The 18,929-nt window shown below is 43.4% G+C and overlaps 1 protein-coding gene across 50 annotated transcripts in view; it reads right to left on the bottom strand.

The window, feature by feature from the left end:
• NRCAM (neuronal cell adhesion molecule) overlaps window positions 1–18,929 on the bottom strand; it is a 274,938-nt gene that overhangs the window by 48,180 nt on the left and 207,829 nt on the right. For 34 of the 50 annotated variants that reach the window (XM_072760002.1, XM_072759999.1, XM_072759986.1 and 31 more), the window contains 5 exons: window positions 14,801–14,971; window positions 14,238–14,294; window positions 12,246–12,357; window positions 9,253–9,437; window positions 7,671–7,802 (listed from right to left, as the gene is read on the bottom strand). In XM_072760002.1, the coding sequence (XP_072616103.1) occupies window positions 7,671–7,802; window positions 9,253–9,437; window positions 12,246–12,357; window positions 14,238–14,294; window positions 14,801–14,971 (657 nt within the window). The remainder of the gene's footprint in view (window positions 1–7,670; window positions 7,803–9,252; window positions 9,438–12,245; window positions 12,358–14,237; window positions 14,295–14,800; window positions 14,972–18,929) is intronic. The other 16 variants (XM_072760017.1, XM_072759997.1, XM_072760008.1 and 13 more) reach the window with 1 other exon arrangement.

The raw sequence follows: 18,929 nt of genomic DNA on the forward strand, positions 1-18,929 counted from the left end.
CTAATTGAGGTGCAGACAGTTAGAAGGAAACCGAGAACCCAGGCAGAAAGCATAGTTTTCCCTCCTCTGACTTCAGTTATCACTTATCAGCACGTTATGCTCGATGCTCATTCGGTCCTACGTGGATTGCTCTGTAAAAATGAATGTTCTTTTGTGAGATCCGGGGTGGTGGGGTAAAAGCACAGGTTAGGTGAAACAGGAATACAGATTTGGGAAAGCATTGCCTTGCTCACAAAGAAACTGGTTCTTCACAAGGAGGAAAGTTCACTATCGAGAGGAGACAGCAAATGCCAAAAATCTAGAAACCCTCTGGTGCAGCCAAACCTGTGCCCTTAACAAGCCTCTTGTTGAATGAATCAGATAAATCAATAACATAAAGAAATATATGGGGCCCATCATGGAATGTGAAAACATTTATTTTCCCCTGTCAGAAATTTCTGAGGTGGAGACAGAAACAAATCATGTGAAATTATGTATTTTTCAGCAAAATCTCTCAAGAATTTATTAAAAAAAAAAAAAAAAGGCAGGGCCAGGACTGTTCCTCACCAAAGTGGAATGGAATGGAACAGGGGGAGTAACATACTATTCGAGAACAGTCCAGGTCATGCCTACCAGTGCATGGAAGCGCTGTGCTCCTGGAGATACATTCCCATCTGTGAGTGCTACACCCCAGGCTGTAACCCTACGGTGCCTTTTTTTTTTTTTTTTCCTACGGTGCTTTAAGAGCACTCCAAGGGCTGAGGTGTCTGCCTCAGCACGCCGATCAAAATCAACACTGCTTAACAGCACCCTTTCTCCCAAATCTCCTCTTGCAACTTGACCCACTTAAGAAGGCTTTGCTTCCATTCCAAATGCGGTACTTTTGTCTTTGATGACAGGCAAAGGATTGTACATCGAAGGCGAATTTATCACGGCATGTAGATGCCTTGATCCCTTGCAAATCTCAAATATTTGGTTCATCTGCAGTGTATTAGCTCACTTTCATACGAGTACACCGAACTCCAGTCATTCAGCCTTGTTTTGGTGCACGGATCCAGAGCTGCCCCTCACTCGCGCTGTATTCCCTTCCTGCGGCTGCAGTAACAAGTTACAGAATTAGTGGCTTAAAACCACCTACATCTGCCGACTGAGAGTTCTGTGTGTGGTGGCTCGACACTCCGATCGCAATCAGTAATAGCTGCCTTATAACATCACCTTAGATACTCCAGTCAGTTCGTCCGGTGATAGGATCCTTTGAGTTGGCTTCTTAGCTCCTATCTGCTGTTTACGACTCTAAACATTACAAAATGCTTTAAGACACGTTCTTCCAACTGGAAGATAAATACAAGTTCTGATTCCTTTAATAGGATACAGATTTCTTCAATTCATGACAGCAGGTGGGGGGAGTGGGTAAGAGGGGTGCACCTGGATGGCTCCGGGTGTGACCCCGGGGTCCTGGGATAGAGTCCTGCATCAGGTTCCTGCATCTCCCTCTGCCTATGTCTCTGCCTTTCTCTCTGTGTCTCTCATGAATAAATAAATAAAATATTTTTAAAAATACATGACAGCAGAGGACAGAAATGCCATACTGACCTGGAAGCAGAGCACAGGTGTGACCAACTGCCAGTTACCCTGAGACTGCAGTGTACCCCGGGGCCACCCACGTTCCTTGTCCCAGACCCCAAGTCTAGTATCCCTGGGGCCTTTCTGACTCACTCACTCTCGGTGATGCCCATCCAAGCAAGGCTCATGGAACAGAGCATTCTAGCATCTCCTTCTCTGTCAAATTATTATCAGTAGCTTTGAACCCAGGTCGGTGTTGGGCCACTCTGGGGGACTCTTGGCGCCCAGCATTCTGATGGTACCTCTGCAGACATGCCAGGCGGTGGAGGCGAGGAGTGCAATGCTCTGGGAGGACGCCGGGCTGAATCTCTGTAGCTGTGTGAGGACGGCTCCTCACGTTCCTTGAGTATACAGAGCTCTTAAGAGTTATACCACCACATGAGGTCTAATGGGTATAGAGCACCAGGTTTACAAGATGAGAAAGTTCCAGAGATCTATTAAACATTGATATGAATATACGTAACCCTGCTGAATCATACACTTAAAAATGAGCGAGATGGTAAATTTTATGTTACGCGTTCTTTATTTTTGAACTACAATAAAAATCCACCACCTGGATGACCAGCTCCACTAATGAAGCCAGTAGAACAATCTTCCCTCAGTAGGGACTCATGAATCACAATACAAACCATTTTAAGAAGCTTTTAGATATCCCACTCTTGCATTTTTTTCTTGCTACCAATTCCTTTTGATGTTATTCTTTACCTGAAAGGCATTGGATTGAATCTGCCTTATTGCTGCTTAATGGAGCAGTCTTCAAATATTTATCTTTTGGCAGGGTGTTTAGGAATAAAATAAACCCTTCAGGTAAGTGTGGTGAATAAGCTAATTTCTCTCCATGGGGGCCTGGGCTACATTTTCCTTATGCGCTTTAACTAAAGAAACAAACAAACCCAGGAACTGTCACAGTGACATATGGAAGCTCAGTTGGGATTGGACAAAGAAAAAAAAAAAATCACTGGTGTAGAGCTATTGGAAGCGCTTGGATTCTGTGTGCTGGTTTCTGAGTAGGAGTAACTGTCCAGCCACCAAACCCCAGTTATTCAAAGGAATAATGATTGCCGCTGGGAATAAGCAACTCTGTTTGCTATAAATGAACAACGGGGAAAGAAATCTGAGCGTGGAGTCCTCACTAACGATTTAAAGCTCCAAAGGTAAGGTTCAGAACTGGGGTGATAGCCTTCTAACAATACATTCTTCTATTCTAACTGTCTGGACACAGCTGGCCAAACTGAGAAATGCTTCCAACATTCAGATAATAAGAATAATTAGTGCCACCTTGTATGTCTAGAGGGCTATCAATTTAAAAAAAAACATGTTTATATCTATGGGATAATACTTTTATTCCAGAAAGAACTTTGTGCAATGGGTTAACTGGGAAGTGTGTGTGCTGTAAAGGAAAGGTAGAGACTGCAGCACCCAGCGGTTTAACATGAGATGAATGCTCTGATTTTCCGAGGCAGGCTACTTTATAAACATCTCCTTGAAATCTGATGGACGCCTGGGTGGCTCAGTGGTGGAGCGCCTGCCTTCGGCTCAGGGCGTGATCCTGGGGTCCCAGGATCGAGTCCCACATCAGGCTCCCTGCATAGAGCCTGCATCTCCCTCTGCCTCTCTTTCTGTGTCTCTCATGAATAAATAAATAAAATCTAAAAAAAAAAAAAAAGAAATCTGAACATTTGGCCACGATGTAGAACACATCTCTGGGTGCAGAGACGAATTTTCCTTCACCACTTATTCCACCCCCCATAAAGGGATGCCAATGGAGCTCTTTACTTTGGAGAAAGGGCAGAGGGGAGAGGACTGGTGAGTCTTGGGGATATCCCAGACAATGCCTCCAACCTCCTGGCTGCTTATCACGTGTTCCTGGCTTTCAAGCTCTCTCTCTGATGTCAGCCAAATATGTAATTGTGGCAGCAGGAGATCTGTCTATCCTCGGGCCCTTTGTTCCTTCCCTCCTCATCCCTTAGGGAAAAAGGTATCTTTCAACCTAACCATGGTGCGATCTTACATCCGCTCCAGGTAGAAGAATCTGACATCTACCACCACTCCAATAGGGGACCTTAATTAAAGATCAAAGAATTTGGGATCCCTGGGTGGCACAGCGGTTTAGCGCCTGCCTTTGGCCCAGGGCGTGATCCTGGAGACCCGGGATCGAATCCCACATCGGGCTCCCGGTGCATGGAGCCTGCTTCTCCCTCTGTCTCTCTCTCTCTCTCTCTCATAAATAAATAAAAATTAAAAAAAAAAAAAACCTAAGAATTTTAGGCTCTCTGTCACCTCTTAGCATAGGGACAGGATTTGGTGTCCATGGCCTTGGCCTTGCACATCTTCTTCCTGGTCCTTGGTTCTACTTCCACACCCTCCCAGACACTGCGGGTCTCAGAGTAAAGTCAAAGGTCTCTGCAGCTGTGTTCTTTTTCCCGACTCCCAGAGGTTATTTTAAAAATGTTTTTGGTAATTTTAGGCAAGTTCCATATTTAATCACTGTGTTTTGCTTCAAGGAAAATTTAGTCACCTGGCTACGTCTTGGGGCAGGGGTGGGGGGTACTGTGGAACAGAGCTTTGGAAGAGTCTGCGGTTGGACCCCAAACACTTGAGCTAACTCTTCCAGTTTTGTAGGACAGTCGATTCCAGGTCTGAGATGCTGTCACAAATGAGTCATGCTGGACTCTGTTACCAAAGCGTTGGCTTAATCCCTCCCTCTCCTTGCCATCCCTGGCCACCCTGCTTCTCCGCCGTCCCCACCGCTCCATCGCCGCTGGACACATCTGTGGGGTGCACAGCTCGGCAAGCTGCAGATGAGAAACAAGCCCATCCCGTGTCTAGAGTGGCCCCCAAACCTCAGCCGTAATTCTGTTTAGGGGTCTCCAGATTCACAGGCTAATTATCAACAGGATGGAAAGGAGGAGAGGCACAAAACTCTTCCAACTTCTAGCGACTTTTTGACATATGTCTTCCTCATTTACTCCTGTTGGATCAGGGGGGGTCAACGAGGTGGAGGCAGGTAGGGTTCCCTTTGAACTTAGCTAGTCAAGGCTCAGCAGAGTCTGTAGGTGGATCAGCTGCTGGGGGTCACGGGGGTGTGGAGTGGGGTGGCCCTGCGGTATCACCGCGCAGAGAGCTACGAGGGTCCCCACCAGGTGCCTCAAGTTCATCATCTGTTAGTAATGAGATCCCACACAATGACCCATGACCTTTCAGCCCAGCCACCAGATGTGGAGGAAGCCACCATTCATGACATTTCATGTCACCTTGGCATAAACGTGCGGCGCCTGCTCGCGACACCACGTGGCAGGCTGGCAGGCCTGGGCCCTGGCTTTGCTGCCATGCTGCGTGGCATTCCTCTCCTTGCTCGGGGGCACGCCAGAGGTCCAGGGCCCTGGGGTGCGTGGGCACTCTAGCATTCTGAGCCACCCTTTGCTCAGCTTCTTGCTGTCCCTCCAGGGGACCCCTGATGCATACTTTTGGGCTGGAAGAAACGAACTAATTTAGAACCTGGTTTGGGAGAGTATGGTCATGCTTTCTGCTCGGGACCTAATCAGATGATTTGGGGATAGAGGAGAGAGGCCCTAACTTGTATCCAGGACCGCTGGCCTGCACCTCCCCTCTCTGCAGGCAGGCCCTTCCCAGTCGATCCTCCTTGCAGATATTTCATTTAAAGGGGAGTGTTTATGACTCCATATCAAAGCCCTTAATACTACCAGAGCGACAAGGCTCCCTGACAGGCACTGCCCGTGCCGGGTTTGGATGGACCATGAGCCGAGTGAGTCACGATGGAAGATCAGCTTCATTATCTAACCTGTGCATGTTCTTGTGTCGCCGACCCTCTATCTCAATTTCCTCTGCTTTCGACTGCATTCTGGGGCAGAGTCGGGGTAGAGGGGTAGAGGTGGGGGCTGGGGAATGGGGGGCGAGATGGGCAGCCCCTCCTACCATCTCTCCCCCTGAGGCCAGATCTCAGGTGTGCATTAACCTTCTCTAAAGGGCACAGAACTGGGCAGCCCGGGTGGCTCAGCAGTTTAGCGCCGCCTTCAGCCCAGGGTGTGATCCTGGAGACCCTGGGTCGAGTCCCACGTCGGGTTCCCTGCATGGAGCCTGCCTCTCTCTCTCTCTCCCTCTCTCTCTCTCTGTCTCTCATAAATCAATCAATCAATCAATCAATAAAGGGCACAGAACCTCCAAGCTGTGAAACGTGCTGCTGCAGTGCTGAGCATGCTTTGCCCTTTACTGCCATCCTGTATGCGTTCCTGGGAAAATCAGATATTGCACCATAAAACTTCTTTACGGTCTGGGCCATATTCCTCTTTTCTCAGTTTCCTCTCACAGCAACAGCTTCCCAATGCACAACCACAAAGTCCTCTCTGTGCTTCTTCCTGGTCCCCATCGTGGTCAAAACTGGGAGTGGAAGTACCCAAGCCCCAATTGCGGGCCTCTTTAGGGTCTGTATTCTCCCAGAAACATATTTCCTGTTACAGTAAACACAGACTGCCTGTTCTAGAGTATCTGACAACTATTTTGTAGCACAACACAAACACATTCCTGATAAAAATCACAGAGCTGGGAGCCCTAACTTGGTCTAGACCCCGGGGGGTGAGGGTGAGGGGTGAGACTCATGGACCGAGCCACTTAAATCCTGCCAGCAGTTCTCCGATCCCGTCCTAAGGTGAAGACTATTTCAGCAAAGTCAGCCTAACAGACCTTTCTGTTATGGAAAATTAGAGCCCCTTTTTGATTCTGGCTTGGAGGCCACAAGGAGTGAAGCTGCTCTACTTCAGAAGCCTGACGGTTGTCTTTATTGTGAGTTGACACTATCTCGGCCAATTATTAGGTTATTGGCTAGAGGTGGTCCTGAGTCTGGGTTTTAAACAAAAGCTGATTTTCTCTCTCTTTCTCTCTGTCTGTCTAAGAGAAGGTATGAATCCCAAGGAGGGGAACATGTGCAGAGATGCTCCTGCCAACAGCAGCTGGCCGTGGGTGAGGCCAAGACAAAAGCAGAGCTAGCGGGGCTCTGTCCCCTTGGCATCTGGTCTGGAAGCAGGGACAGGCTATATCTTTTGTCTTGTTTTGTTTTGTCCTAATCCTCAAATGTTCTACTACTACCCTCAAGCCTTTAGCTAGGTTTTGTAAAACTGGTCTTTGCTGTGATTTAGAAGATAAATGGACAGGCCTGTGGCCACATTTTGGGGGACTGTTCTGGGCAGTGTGGGGCAGGCTAGAGAAACTGGCTGAGAGGGACAGTGGTCCGGGGATGGTGGCCGAAGAGGTGGCTCAAGGTGATCTCGGGATACCTGGGGAGGGATAACTAATCAAGGACTGAGGGTCCTGCGTACCAGCATCATCAGAGGATGTGTTCTTCTCTGGGCATTAAATGGGGCGGTGACCCCTGAAGACCTGAGAATTTGGGAATCACTCTGCTGTGCTTAGGGTTGGAACCTCTTGGGGAGCCTGAGTGGCTCCGTCGCTGAAGCATCTGCCTTCGCTCAGGTCATGATCCCAGGGTCCTGGGCTCAGAGGAGAGCCTGACCCACGTCAGGCTCCCTGCTCAGAGGAGAGCCTACTTCTCCCTCTCCCTCTGCTCCTCCCCCTGCCTGTGCTCTCTCTCTGTCAAATAAATAAATAAAGTCTTAAAAAAAAAAAGAGAAAGGGATGAAACCTCTTTAAATAATAACAGCCACTAGCTCTACCCTTAGCCTCCCCAACATGCGTCTCCTCCAACTCCTGTGAGGTTTCCACAACACACTTGTTGATGTTTTGAACAGAGAAGATAATCTGAACTCTCCAGTAATGTCTATTTCTGACCCTGTCATCCTTTCTGGGACCCATGTGAAAAACGGGAAACATGGCCAAATCCTATTAACACATACCATCATGTTCAGAACACCAACTATTCAGTCCTAAGGAATACCTAGAGGTAATAAAATAAACATCCAAAGGTAATCTGGTGCCTATTTTTAACTTACACACGGCTTCCTCACTCATTACCAGTTATTTCATACCCATTTGTCCCCTGCTAAAATGTAGCTATGCTCTGAAAATATAGACGGAGCCCCGTCAAGGAAACTTACTTTCTATTGGGACTCCATTCGATAACCAGCTAATTCTGGGTTTGGGATTGCCATTAGCTCTGCAGATCAATGTCCCATCTTCTCCTGGGGACAGCACAAGATTTTGAGGTGCCATGATCCAGTATGGAGCCGCTTTATTAAAGAAAGGAAAAAAACCACAAACATTTGAATCATACAAGTGTTTTTAGAAAATTCAAGATATTGAACTATTTTAATAATAAAGGTAAGTACTTTGCAAAACATCTGTTGGCTTCATTTTTTTAGGAGTGAATACATTTATGAGTGATGTCTCAAAGAACACTTCAGATTTTTAAAAGAATTGTTTAAATAATAATATTAATACCACTATGTATTATTTCTAGGCCCCTTTGATACAAATACTATCTTGTTTTGCATTAAATTAATCAGATGTTAAAAAGGTAACAGATTTCACTAAGGTTGTAGAGCAGTTTACAGGAACAGATAGGGCTAAGAAACACAAATTTAAATTCTGAGCCCTGCAGGATACACATAATTATAAAACTAGGAAACAAGTTTAAAAAGTTTGCATGTTTGAGAAATTGCAAAATTAGTATAGAGAATTCCCATGAATCCTTTTGTCTCTAATGTCACCTTATATAGCGATGGTACAGTTATCAAAACAAGAAATTATTAGAAATGGTTCAATACCATTTGCTAAGCTGCATCCTACTAGGATTTCCCCAGCTCTTTATCCAATGCCTTCTTTCTGTCCCAGGACCCTGTCCTGGATACCACCTCCTGTTTACTTATCCCATCTCCTTTCTGATTTCTTCTAACTGGACAATTTTGTGATCTTTCCTTGCCTTTCATGACCTTGACACTTTTAAAGAGTGCCCATTGGTCATTCTGTAGAACGTCTTTCAACTTGGGTTTGTCTGATGTTATCTCATGATTACACTGAGGTTTTGAGTGATGGGTCCTTCTTACTGCATCATTTCAGGGAGTACACGATACCAACATGACTTATTACTGCTTACGCTAACCTTGAACACTTGGTTAAGGTAACATCTGTCAGGTTTCTCCTTTGCAAAGTTGCTATTTACCTGCTTTCCATAATCTGTTCATTAGAAATGAGTCACTAAGTCCTGGCCATACTCAAGGGTAGGGAAATTCAGCGCCATCTCCCTCCCAGAGGAATGGTAAAGAATTTGTGGGCCTTATGTTAAACCTGCTTCCATAATTAATTTTTGGAGTGTGTGTGTGAAAAGAAATATTTTGAGGCTAAGGGGATACCCTGTTTTTCCTTAAAGTTTCATCCATCTTTCATCACTGGCTTTCGCCTGCAGCAGGTATAACTGCAGGATTTTAATAGTGATTTTCGATTTCCCTCATTCTTTCTACAGCTATTAATTGGAATTCTTCTATGAGAAAGATTTGAGGAATTGAATTTTAACCTGAATTTAGATGCACTCTAAATAGTAATGAGAAGGGATCAAGCATCAAGAATGTTGATAAAAATTTACACTTATTATTTTTGAAGAATATAATCAAAGGCATATTTAATTGAAGATTCACGACTTCTCATGAAGGCAAGAGCCATGCATTTGAAACAACTGTATACCTTTAACTGTGACAGTGATGGTATGATGGATAGCTCCCAAGGCGTTTTTAGCTATACACTGGTAGTTTCCAGAGTCTGCTTCTGAAACCTGAATGATCTGCAGAGTTTTCTTGAAGTTCCTATAAAATGTCCGGTTGATGGGCAGTGTTCCATCTTCTTTTATCCAGTAAATAATTGGGGTAGGCCTGATAAGATAAATAAATGATAGTGTAACAAAGAAGCTCACCTAACTGCTTTTGAGGGTGAATTTTCAAGCAAGTTGGTAACAAATTCTTTGTACAAAGATGAAGAGAAATATAAAGACATTGTAACTAGCATCGCACTTTTATAAATAATGCTCAAAAACCCATATTTAAGTCTGTAAGCTAACACTGTCACATAAGTGGCACCATGCTAATACACGGCACACCGTGAACTTTGACTTTGCTGAGCAATGAGCATGCTGGCATAAGTGACTTTACTGAAGGGACCTCATTATGTTCTTCAAAGTTTCTGGGTGAGACACTCTTGGAAAATTTTACATGAAGGAGTATATCAATCAAAAGGATTACTACAGGGATGCCTGGGTGGCTCAGTTGGTTAAGTGTCTGCCTTTAGCTCAGGTCCTGATCCCAAGGTCCTGGGATCAAGCCTCACATCAGGCTTCCTGCTCAGCAGGAAAACCTACTTCTTCCTCTCTTCCTCCCCTCACCCATGCTTGTGCTCTCTCTCTCTCTGAAATAAATAAATAAAATCTTTAAAAAAATTTTTTTAAAGGATTACTAGGAATTAATGATACTGAGGGTTTTTTTTTATCAGCTAGAGTTAAAAATGCAGAGAAAGACCTGATACACATTATTTGTGCCCATGACACAAATACACTTCCCTATCAAATATAAGAAATTTGATCTAGGGACTTTAGCAGATCTTCACGAGGATAAAATAAAAATCTATTGGACACGAACATTTAACTAAGCACCAAACTACAGACCATGCACTGAGTTGTGTGTTGGGAAGATAAAGACAAAAAAAAAAAAAAAAAAGGTCTAGGCCCTCAAGAAGATCACGATATTTGTCCTTAGAAATGCAAGTGGGATTAATTAATTGATAATCTCCACCTCACGTGATCTGAAGGTGAATGTATAACAGGGATAGAAGCATGAGGTCAAACTAAGTCATGGATTATTCTCAAGGCCTGCTTACTACTCTCCTAAGCAGTTGTTAAGAATTAGAAATATTTTGATTCTGTGAGTCCTACAGTTATCGGTTTATAAATGACAGAGCCCCAATCTTATTTTATAACATCCCAAGATTTTAAAAATTCTTTTGGAAGTTTTATGCAATTTCCAAATATCTACCATATTTTCATTTTTACTATTATAATAGACCCTCCGTGGGAAGAAGAATCACAAAATCTAAGAATGGGTATCTCTACTCCCAAAAGGTTGGAGGTTGGTAGATTAGACCACTTTCTAACACCATAATGATGAAAATTGCAAGGGTTTGGGGTATTTTGTTTTGTTTTTAAATTCTGGTGGGAAAGATATATAATCTAATATATCTTTAAGGAGGGGGTGTTGCTAGTTTTCAGTTACTTGAGGAACTGAGTGGTGTGTATTGTGATTTCCTGACATGACCAGCAGAGGCCTCCATGTGTCGTCTCCTGCAGTGAAGCCATCCCGCTGCGTTACCAAGTCAAGGACAGCACAGATCGGAACATGGGATCACAATATTTCTGAGATTCCATTCAGTGTGTCCAGCAAATGTGCCCATATCAACAGTACTTGCTCTGTGCCAGGCTTAAGAGGGAGCTATGCAGAAACTTGCCTCTGATGCACACTAACATAACAGTTGTTCTTGTATCGGAGCTGAGGCCTCCTTGTAGCCCCTGTCAAGGGCACATAGCCTCTGAGGGCGGCGTCAGCTTTGAGGTGTGCACAGATGAGGGATCTGCAGAGAAGCCAGGCTTGTGACTTGCCAACAGGAAGTAGTGGGAGGGACAGTGTGCCCGTTCTGAGGCTAGGCCCGAGGAGGGCGTGTGTGCTTGTTGTTAGAATAAGCCAGGGCTAGACTGCTAGAGGGACAAGAGAAACTCAAGGCCAAGAGCTGCCCTGCTTGCAGCCAGCAGACCCCCAGAATTGTGAGTCCAGAGCTGAGCTGCCTAGCAGGTGCACGAGCAGGCTCAACGTGAAACATCCCGAGGTAGCCCACGGTGGCAATTGCCCCGAGATTTGTGGACAAATGATTAATGATGAATAGCTATTGTTTTTAAGCTGCTAAGTTTTGAGGTTGCTACCTGATAGTAGCGAAATAATACACCCTAATTACAATCAGAGCAACCATGCGGTGATTACTGATACTTATTTCAAAAGGAACGCTATTACATTAAGAGAATATTTCAATAATAGGAGATTCATGCGGCTTATTCTGAAAACAAGTATCAAATTTTTCTTGATGCTTGAGGGAATTAGTATTAAGGCAGTGATTCTTGCTTTGATATCAAGGCCTCTCTACCAATCCACTAGGTTTATTTTTTTTTTTAATTTTTTTTTTTTTTTTTTTTTTTTTAAATTTATGATAGTCACACACAGAGAGAGAGAGAGGCAGAGACACAGGCAGAGGGAGAAGCAGGCTCCATGCACCGGGAGCCCGATGTGGGATTCGATCCTGGGTCTCCAGGATCACGCCCTGGGCCAAAGGCAGGCGCCAAACCGCTGCGCCACCCAGGGATCCCCACTAGGTTTTTATAAGAAATGTACATCAAGATAGAAAGCACAGGGGCACGTGGGTAGCTCAATGGGTTAAGAGTCTGCCTTTGGCTCAGGTCATAAATCCCAGGTTCCTGGGATGGAGAGCTCTGAGTCAGGCTCCCTGCTCAGTGAGGAGTCTGCTTTTCCCTTTGCCCCTTCCCCCTTGGCCCACCCCCACCCCGACCATGCTTATGCTCCCTCTTGCTCTCGCTCAAATAAATAAATACAATCTTAAAAAAAAAAGAAAAGAAAGCATGAACTCACAGCCCCTCTGCAATGCATTCTAGCGAAAGGACATTCCCTCTCAATTCCTCCTTGTGACTGGCATTGCCTTCTGGAGTTAAAAAGGTTGGTGGCCTCTCTCTATTTGATTTAGCTGCAAATAATAAAATCAAATGGATTAAAAGTTATGAATATGTATTTCTAGAAACACAGTTCACTGCCTAAAAATCTAATCCCTTTTCCAAACCACTTAGCGCTGTGAAATTTGTTAAATTACACGTCCACACTCTCTGCCTTACAAACATTGCTCACTCAGCTGGGAACAGAAACGATGTGGGTTCTGTAAGCACTAATACAAAGGACCATTTTATTCTTCTGCATTCCTTTAATTTGGGTTACATTTTTATGAATTTTTGGCGGGTTGGCAAATTTTCCAAATGTGGACATCGAAAGTCACGTTATCAGACCCTCCAGCCCTTAAAATTAGTGCTGGGGTCAAAGAGAAAATTAACTATATTGTGGAAGATGTTAGGTTTTTCTAAAAGCTGTGACTATGGGAGAGGTAGTTTGGTTTACATGAGGGACAACATTATGGTCACTTCCACTGATTAAGCATGAATGGTGGATGTCTAAATATCAAGATCCTCAAAGTGCAAGATTTATGGAAAACCAAACCAGAAAGTTACTGACAGAGGTCTGGCAAATTATGTGCCATAGATTTAAGAATTTGAATAAGAATTAGGAATGTTAGATAATGAATATGAATAAGAATAATGAATGTTAAATAAATTTAACTTGGTTTCCTCAATGAAAAAATAAAAAAGGCCTCAAGTCAGAGATCTCAGGGAGCCCCTACATTGGCCATCTTCCATTTTATGGAAACCTTGCTTAAATGTGGCCTTATCTTCTGATAGCCTTTCAGAAAAAACGTAACATAGGAATTATACCATCTTAAGGTTCCACAGCTCTTTACAGTTTCAACACTTAAATGCATTACCTATTTGATGTTCACGGAAACTGAGTGAAGAGGTAATATATGAATTGTTCTCATTTCTCAGAAGAGAAAACTGTATACCAGGGAAGGTATTACTTGAGAGAAATGAGATTTTCCTAAGACTTTAGAAATTGTGGAACAAATCTTATCTCTCTGAAATCACTTTGGGAATGGTTTTGAGGCCCATCTTTTTCAGGAGTATATTAAAACAAAACAAAACAAAACAACAAAATAAAATAAAATAGTAAGGCAGGAGTTGTGGCATGCCTACTCTGGTCATTGATAGCACTTTAATGTTTTTTGCTTTATATCTCAAAGGTAAAAAATAAATATAGCAGAAATTCTGCCTTAGAGATCATTAAGAGGACCCCCATATCCAGAAACCACAATCTTCATCGATAGACTCTATACTTGAGAGTCACACTTCCCTTAAGGAAATCAAATTCTTTTTTTTTTTTTTAAGAATAAAGCATTTTTAAATGCTCTATTTTAAAAAAGATTATTTCCACTGAAGATAGTGGCTTGGTTTTAAACAAAACTAAGAGAAACACTACTGCTGGTTATATGACATTGACGATGTCATGTGAGAACAGATGGGAAATGTGATGATCTACTATCAAAAGCCACTTATTGTTAGTTGCTAAAGGTTACTAACAGACTGACAAGTTAGTATTCCAGCAGGCTAATGCACCCTTATTTGGTTAATGGGAAAAGTTTGTGAACAAGACGAAAAAAGAAAGAAAAATATAATTCTGAACATACACAAAAGAGTTTTTCCCCCAAATCACGTGAAATGGTGCTTTACACAAAAACAGTGATAATAATTTTCATTATTATACATACAACGTGGAAAATGTTTTAGTGACATGATGTAAGCTTAGAGCTAAATTTCGTAGGAAACACGCAGTTGTTCTAGTGGTATTAAACATGGAACCAGGACTTTCATGAAGAAATTAGGTTTAATAGCTATGGAGGTGAAGTTAGTGAACTAAACTCTATGATGAAGGAGAGAAGTAGCGGTTGCAGTCACCGAAACTCACCACTATAAAACTCAGTGTCACTCAAATTAGCAGCTATAGTGTCATTCAATTCATCCACTGAAATAAACAGAATATTATGAAGAATGCAAAAAAGCAGGGGAGAAGGTACTACAAAAAAAGTATCGGGCAACAAAAGCAAACATATATACAGCTATGCTGACCTAGTGCCACCCCTACCAAGAAACACAGACTTTAACTTTGTATGTGACTGATTACTTCACTCAGCCACCCCAGCTGGTAATATGGAAACAGAGCTGAAGCTTCAGGCCTGCAGTTACAGGCATGGCGGGGCGTAAAGCATAAGTAAATGCTCTGGACACCAAGGAGACTCAGAAAGTTATCATTTAAACAGCAATGGTAATATCACGTCAGCAAAGAATGTCAAATACAGCATTCAGGGTATGTGTGCTCTTTACCTGCCAACACGCCAATAACTACTCACACGTAGTTTCCTGATCAATGAACCTGTTTGCCTCAAAGTCATAGTGCTTACTAGTTAATATATTTTACGCAAGCTTGTAAACATCACTGAAAGGGCGAGAGTCAGGAGGCTGAGATCTTACCTGAAATCACCTTCACAGAGATAGGTTGCTTCTGCTGTATGGTCTGAGTGTGATTAAATCTGGCGTAACAGATATAGTCTTCACGGGTGTCCTCCGGAAGAACGTTGGAGAAGTAAAGGTCTCCGTTCAGACCCTGAGAAACCCTCTCACTTTGTGGAAGTCTCTGAAAGGCTGGAGAAAGGCAGAGAGACATCCAGATGATTCCATCACAAAGTGGCCACTTTCCCAATGACCAAGATAAATGTATCTACTAATAGTTTTGTGAACTTCACTGGAATCTCCCCCCCAACCCCCCAAAGCTCTTCCAGTAAACGCAAGTAACTGTTGAAACAACAGCATGACACATGCAAACTCCAACTGTGCCTGCCAGACCCTCATTTCTCTGGAGTGGGGGCAGAGATGAGATTAGAGTTGCAGTCAAGTGCTGTATTAAGCAAGTGTGAACCAAAAAAACGCTTTATGAAACAGTGTCCGTGACTTTTCCCAATATTTAACAGTTATGTATAGAGCTGTCAAACCCATAGACACTCGTATCCTAGAAAACGCATTTAAAAAGCTTGTAAGAGGGTAGCCCAGGTGGCTCAGCAGTTTAGTGCTGCCTTCAGCCTAGGGCGTGATCCTGGAGACCCTGCATGGAGCCTGATTCTCCCTCCGCCTGTGTCTCTGCCTCTCTCTCTCTCTCTCTGTCTCTGAGTTTCTCATGAATAAATAAATAACATCTTTAAAAAAATAAAAAAATTAAAAAAAATAAAAAGCTTGTAAGAAAGTTAACTTGGGTAGCCTCTACATGCTTGGTCAGACACCAAAAACTGTGAGAGCACCTAAATGTGAGGTAAGGCCCATGCGAGGCACCCCAGGCTCCCCAGGCTCCCTCCCCCACAAGCCCTTGGAGGCATCAGATAGCACACAGGACAATCCACAAGAGCATGTGGCAATGATGTAATGCTGCAGATGAGCCCTTCAGAGGCCCGCCCAGCCTAGTCTCCTCCTCTCCAAGACTTTTTTTCTTTCTTTCTAACCTACGACGTATTTTTACTTGTCCCACGTGTGCTTTGTTGCCTGTCTTTATACACTAGAATTTTGGTTCTGGGAGGACAGAGATGGTCTGCTGTAGCCCTTAATGGCACCAGGCCCCTGCAAGGGGCTCCGTGATTGACTGAAATCAAGTCGGCACTCTGACCTTCCAGCTTCACAGCTACCTCCCCTCAGGTCCAGTTAGGGAACTGTCCAGCCTCAGGTACTGAAGGATGAAGGACGCGGGCAGGTGGGGCCGCTGATCTACGCATGAACTTACACTTGGAGGGCTAATGTGTGTGTTGAAGCTTCTGGCTCAGTTCCCGGAGCCCTAACTGAGAGTTCTGTGCCTCTGAAGTGAGAGAACCAGGAAACCTGCACATTCCAGTAGCCTTGGGGCTAGGTGTTCTGTCTTCTGGAGGATTCTCTGGTCTGAGCCATGCAGTGTGCTCCTCCTACAAAAGGTGCCCTATCTAACATTACATGACATGCAAAATTGGGAGAGAAAGCCCGCAGCTCCTTGGGGGCAGGAAAATGTGCATCCGGAGCTAGAAAGAATGCAGGTAGGCCCTGTTAGCCAAGTTCTCAGTCAAGACGGAGATTTAGCTGGTGGTTGTAAATTCATGATTATAAGCCATGAATGCCTAGGGAAAGAGTTGTTTTAAAAATAACTCAGGAGGGGCACCAGGGTGGCTAAGCAGTTAAGTGTCTGACTTTCAATTTCAGCTCCGGTCATGATTTTGGGGTTGTGAGACCAAGCCCCGTGTGGGGCTCCATGCTGGGTGTGGAACCTGCTTAGGATTCTTGCTCCATCTTCCTTTGCCCCTCCACACCCCTGCTTGTGCTTTCCCTCAAAAAAAAAAAAAAAAAAGGAAAAGAAAAAGAAAAACCAACTCAGGAAAATAATGTACACTTATTTAATGCACACAAAGAGTTAAAGATAAGCATACATTTATTCTCTTCTGATTCTTGGTATTTTATTTTTGATGGGTGTTGGTAGGTCAAATGAAAGGGAATGGGACTTCAAGAGGATGGTAGGACTTTCCTACGACTTTCCCAAAGTTCCTTTGCCTTACACTTAGGAAAAAAAAAGGAGGCAGATAGGAAAAACTTGGCAATGTCATCTTGCAAGACAGAATGCTACACAAATCTGAATTCTTTCTCGTATTCCAGATGCAATTTCCTTGGAAAGGTCCAGATCCTTTGCCAACAGCCTAAAATGTAGGTAAATGACACAGCTACGGAGTACCACATGGAAAACAAAGCTACATATTTAGATAAACCTAAATCTTTACATGTATTCTTCTATTTATTAAGTGAAAAAAGGCTATCGTTTCTGAATTAGAACCAAGGACCGAACACTGGGCCTCATTTGAGCGGTGACATTTGGATACTGTTATTCTCGACCCCATACACCTCTCGTTTGAATCTGATTTGTTATGTATTCTTTCAAAATCTGTTCCAAAGCTGTGATGCAGTAACAGGAAAATACGTTTGCTCATTTCTTCACTTATGTATTTATTTTTCACTTCTTTGGGATACTTTCCCTGAGTATTTTCATGGAAGAGTCACAATTGGAAATCAAATATTCTAAATTTAGAATTTAGCTTATTTTCTCTTTAGAAATGTGAACAGTGTGAATTCAGAGGAAATCATGGCCCTGAAAATAGACTGTATTCCCTACAAATATTTTGCATTCATTCCCACCGTTCCACCTAAAGGATTCTTCTCAAGGTCAACAGTGATCTCCATGTTGCCACATTGAATAGTTGTTTTTCAGTCAGATAACAAGTTATCTGATCTTTTGAAACCGTTGATTGTTCTGTCTTCTTGACACTTTGCTTCACCTTATCCCAAGGACACTGCTCTCTCTGTTCTTTTCTTCCTCTGTGATTGTCCCTTCTCATCTGCTTTGCTGGTTTCTCCCTAAGTTCCCCTGGGGGGCTCCTGGTCTCTGTACCCCTTCTCCTCCAGTTCTCTCACCCAGCCCCTAGCTCTAGGAGCCGCTCTGCACTACTTTTCCAGCATTGCTTACCAGAGCCCTGTATCTGCCTTCCAACTCCTGCTAGGCACCTCCTCATGGCTGTCCTATGGGCCTCGCACCTCCAAACCCCTGCTTTCTTGGTCTCCAAGTGGAACACGTGCTACCTCTAAGGTAACATGCTAGGCTATTAGCACAGGAGGTTTGGGCGGGGAGGTGAGGCAGCAATCAAGAGGACCCTTAAGAATAAGGTTGCGGTAAACAGATGTGAAATAACCTAATGGATGACCTCATTTGTGCCTCAGTTTCCTCATCTAAAAAGCAGAATTACCTCACATCTGTCAGAATAGCTATTATCATAAAAAACATAATAACAAGTGTTGGTGAGGATGTGGAGCAAAGGGATGCTTGTGCACGGCTGGTGGGAAGGCTAGCTAGTGTGGCCACTCTGGAAAACAGTACAGCAGTTCCTCAGAAAGTTAAAAATAGAGCTACCCTACAATCCAGCAATTCTACCTTCTATGTACTTATCCAAAGAAAATGAAAATACCAGTTTGAAGAGACACATTACTGCAGCACTATTCACGATAGCTAAATATGGAAGCAACCCGTGTCCATCCACAGATGAATGGATAAAGAAGTGGCATATATACAATGGAATACCACTCAACATTAAAAAGAATGAAATCTTGCCACTTGTGATTATATGGATGGACCTAGAGAGTATTACACTAAGCGAAACAAGTTAGACAGTGAAAGACAAATACCATATGATTTCACTTATATGTAGTATCTAAAAAACAAAACAAAAGACACTCACAGATGTGGGAAAGAAACTCTTGGTTACCAGAACTGAGGAGGGGCTGGGGAGGGGGAGGCGAAATAGGCAAATGTAAAAAAAAAAAAAAAAAAAAAAAAAAGAAATAAGCAAATGTGATTAACGAACACCAACTTCCAGTAATAAAATGAGTAAGTCATGGGACGTAATGTACAGCGTAGGGAAGAAATCATATTGTAATAACTCTGTATAGTGACAGATAGTAATGAGACTTATTGCAGGGATCATTTTGTAATGTGCAAAAATATGAAATCACTATGATATATACCTGCAACTAACAGGACATTATTATACTT

The sequence above is a fragment of the Vulpes vulpes genome, chromosome 5, assembly GCF_048418805.1.
Source record: "Vulpes vulpes isolate BD-2025 chromosome 5, VulVul3, whole genome shotgun sequence".
Taxonomy (NCBI): domain Eukaryota; kingdom Metazoa; phylum Chordata; class Mammalia; order Carnivora; family Canidae; genus Vulpes; species Vulpes vulpes.